Source organism: Sesamum indicum, linkage group LG8 (assembly GCF_000512975.1).
Source record: "Sesamum indicum cultivar Zhongzhi No. 13 linkage group LG8, S_indicum_v1.0, whole genome shotgun sequence".
Taxonomy (NCBI): domain Eukaryota; kingdom Viridiplantae; phylum Streptophyta; class Magnoliopsida; order Lamiales; family Pedaliaceae; genus Sesamum; species Sesamum indicum.
Window position 1 is genome coordinate 9265923 of NC_026152.1, and position 708 is coordinate 9266630.

Sequence of the window (708 nt, forward strand, 5' to 3'; positions counted from 1 at the left end):
TATTTGTTGGTCTAGGATGCTTCTGCAACTCTCTTCGCTTCTCTCTCATTGTTAATCATTCTGCTAGCTATTTGGTTTTGGACACCACTCCTGCTGACTTTATTGTTTTTCAGGTTTTCGTTTTGAGAGATTATGCAAAAGATACCCTTTCTTTAAGATGGAGATCTTGGATGACAAGCTTTTACATGGATCGCTATCTGAAGAATCGAACTTTTTACAAAATACAATCCCAGTCAATTATTGATAATCCTGATCAGCGGATCGTTGATGATTTAAGTTCTTTCACTGGCACGGCTCTTGCTTTTTCCTTGACACTCTTCAATGCGACTGTGGACTTGATATCTTTCAGTAACATACTCTATGGCATTTATCCGCCACTGTTTCTTGTACTTCTTGGTTACTCGCTTGGCGGAACAGCTATCAGTGTCTTCCTTGGGAGGGTAACTTTCACCTTTGAAAGTCAATCTAGTCATTGGTCAACAACTTACCAATTATGCACCTTTGCAACTAAGCAGTAAAACATTTTTCTAGTGTACTTGTATTAATGCATAAGAGACTATTACATCCTGATTATGAGAACTGTACTTTTAGGGATTGGTGACTCTAAACTTCTTGCAAGAGAAAAAGGAAGCAGATTTTCGTTATGGACTTGTGCGCGTTAGAGAAAATGCTGAATCCATTGCATTCTATAATGGCGAGGAAAATGAG

General features: G+C 38.4%; 1 protein-coding gene across 1 annotated transcript in view; it reads left to right on the top strand.

Annotated features, from left to right (window-relative positions):
• The window catches only part of LOC105168614 (ABC transporter D family member 2, chloroplastic), a gene marked incomplete in the record, with an annotated part of 6433 nt that overhangs the window by 1661 nt on the left and 4064 nt on the right, over positions 1–708 (top strand). The window contains 2 exon segments of the mRNA XM_020696461.1: positions 114–440; positions 592–708. Coding sequence (XP_020552120.1) covers positions 114–440; positions 592–708 — 444 coding nt within the window.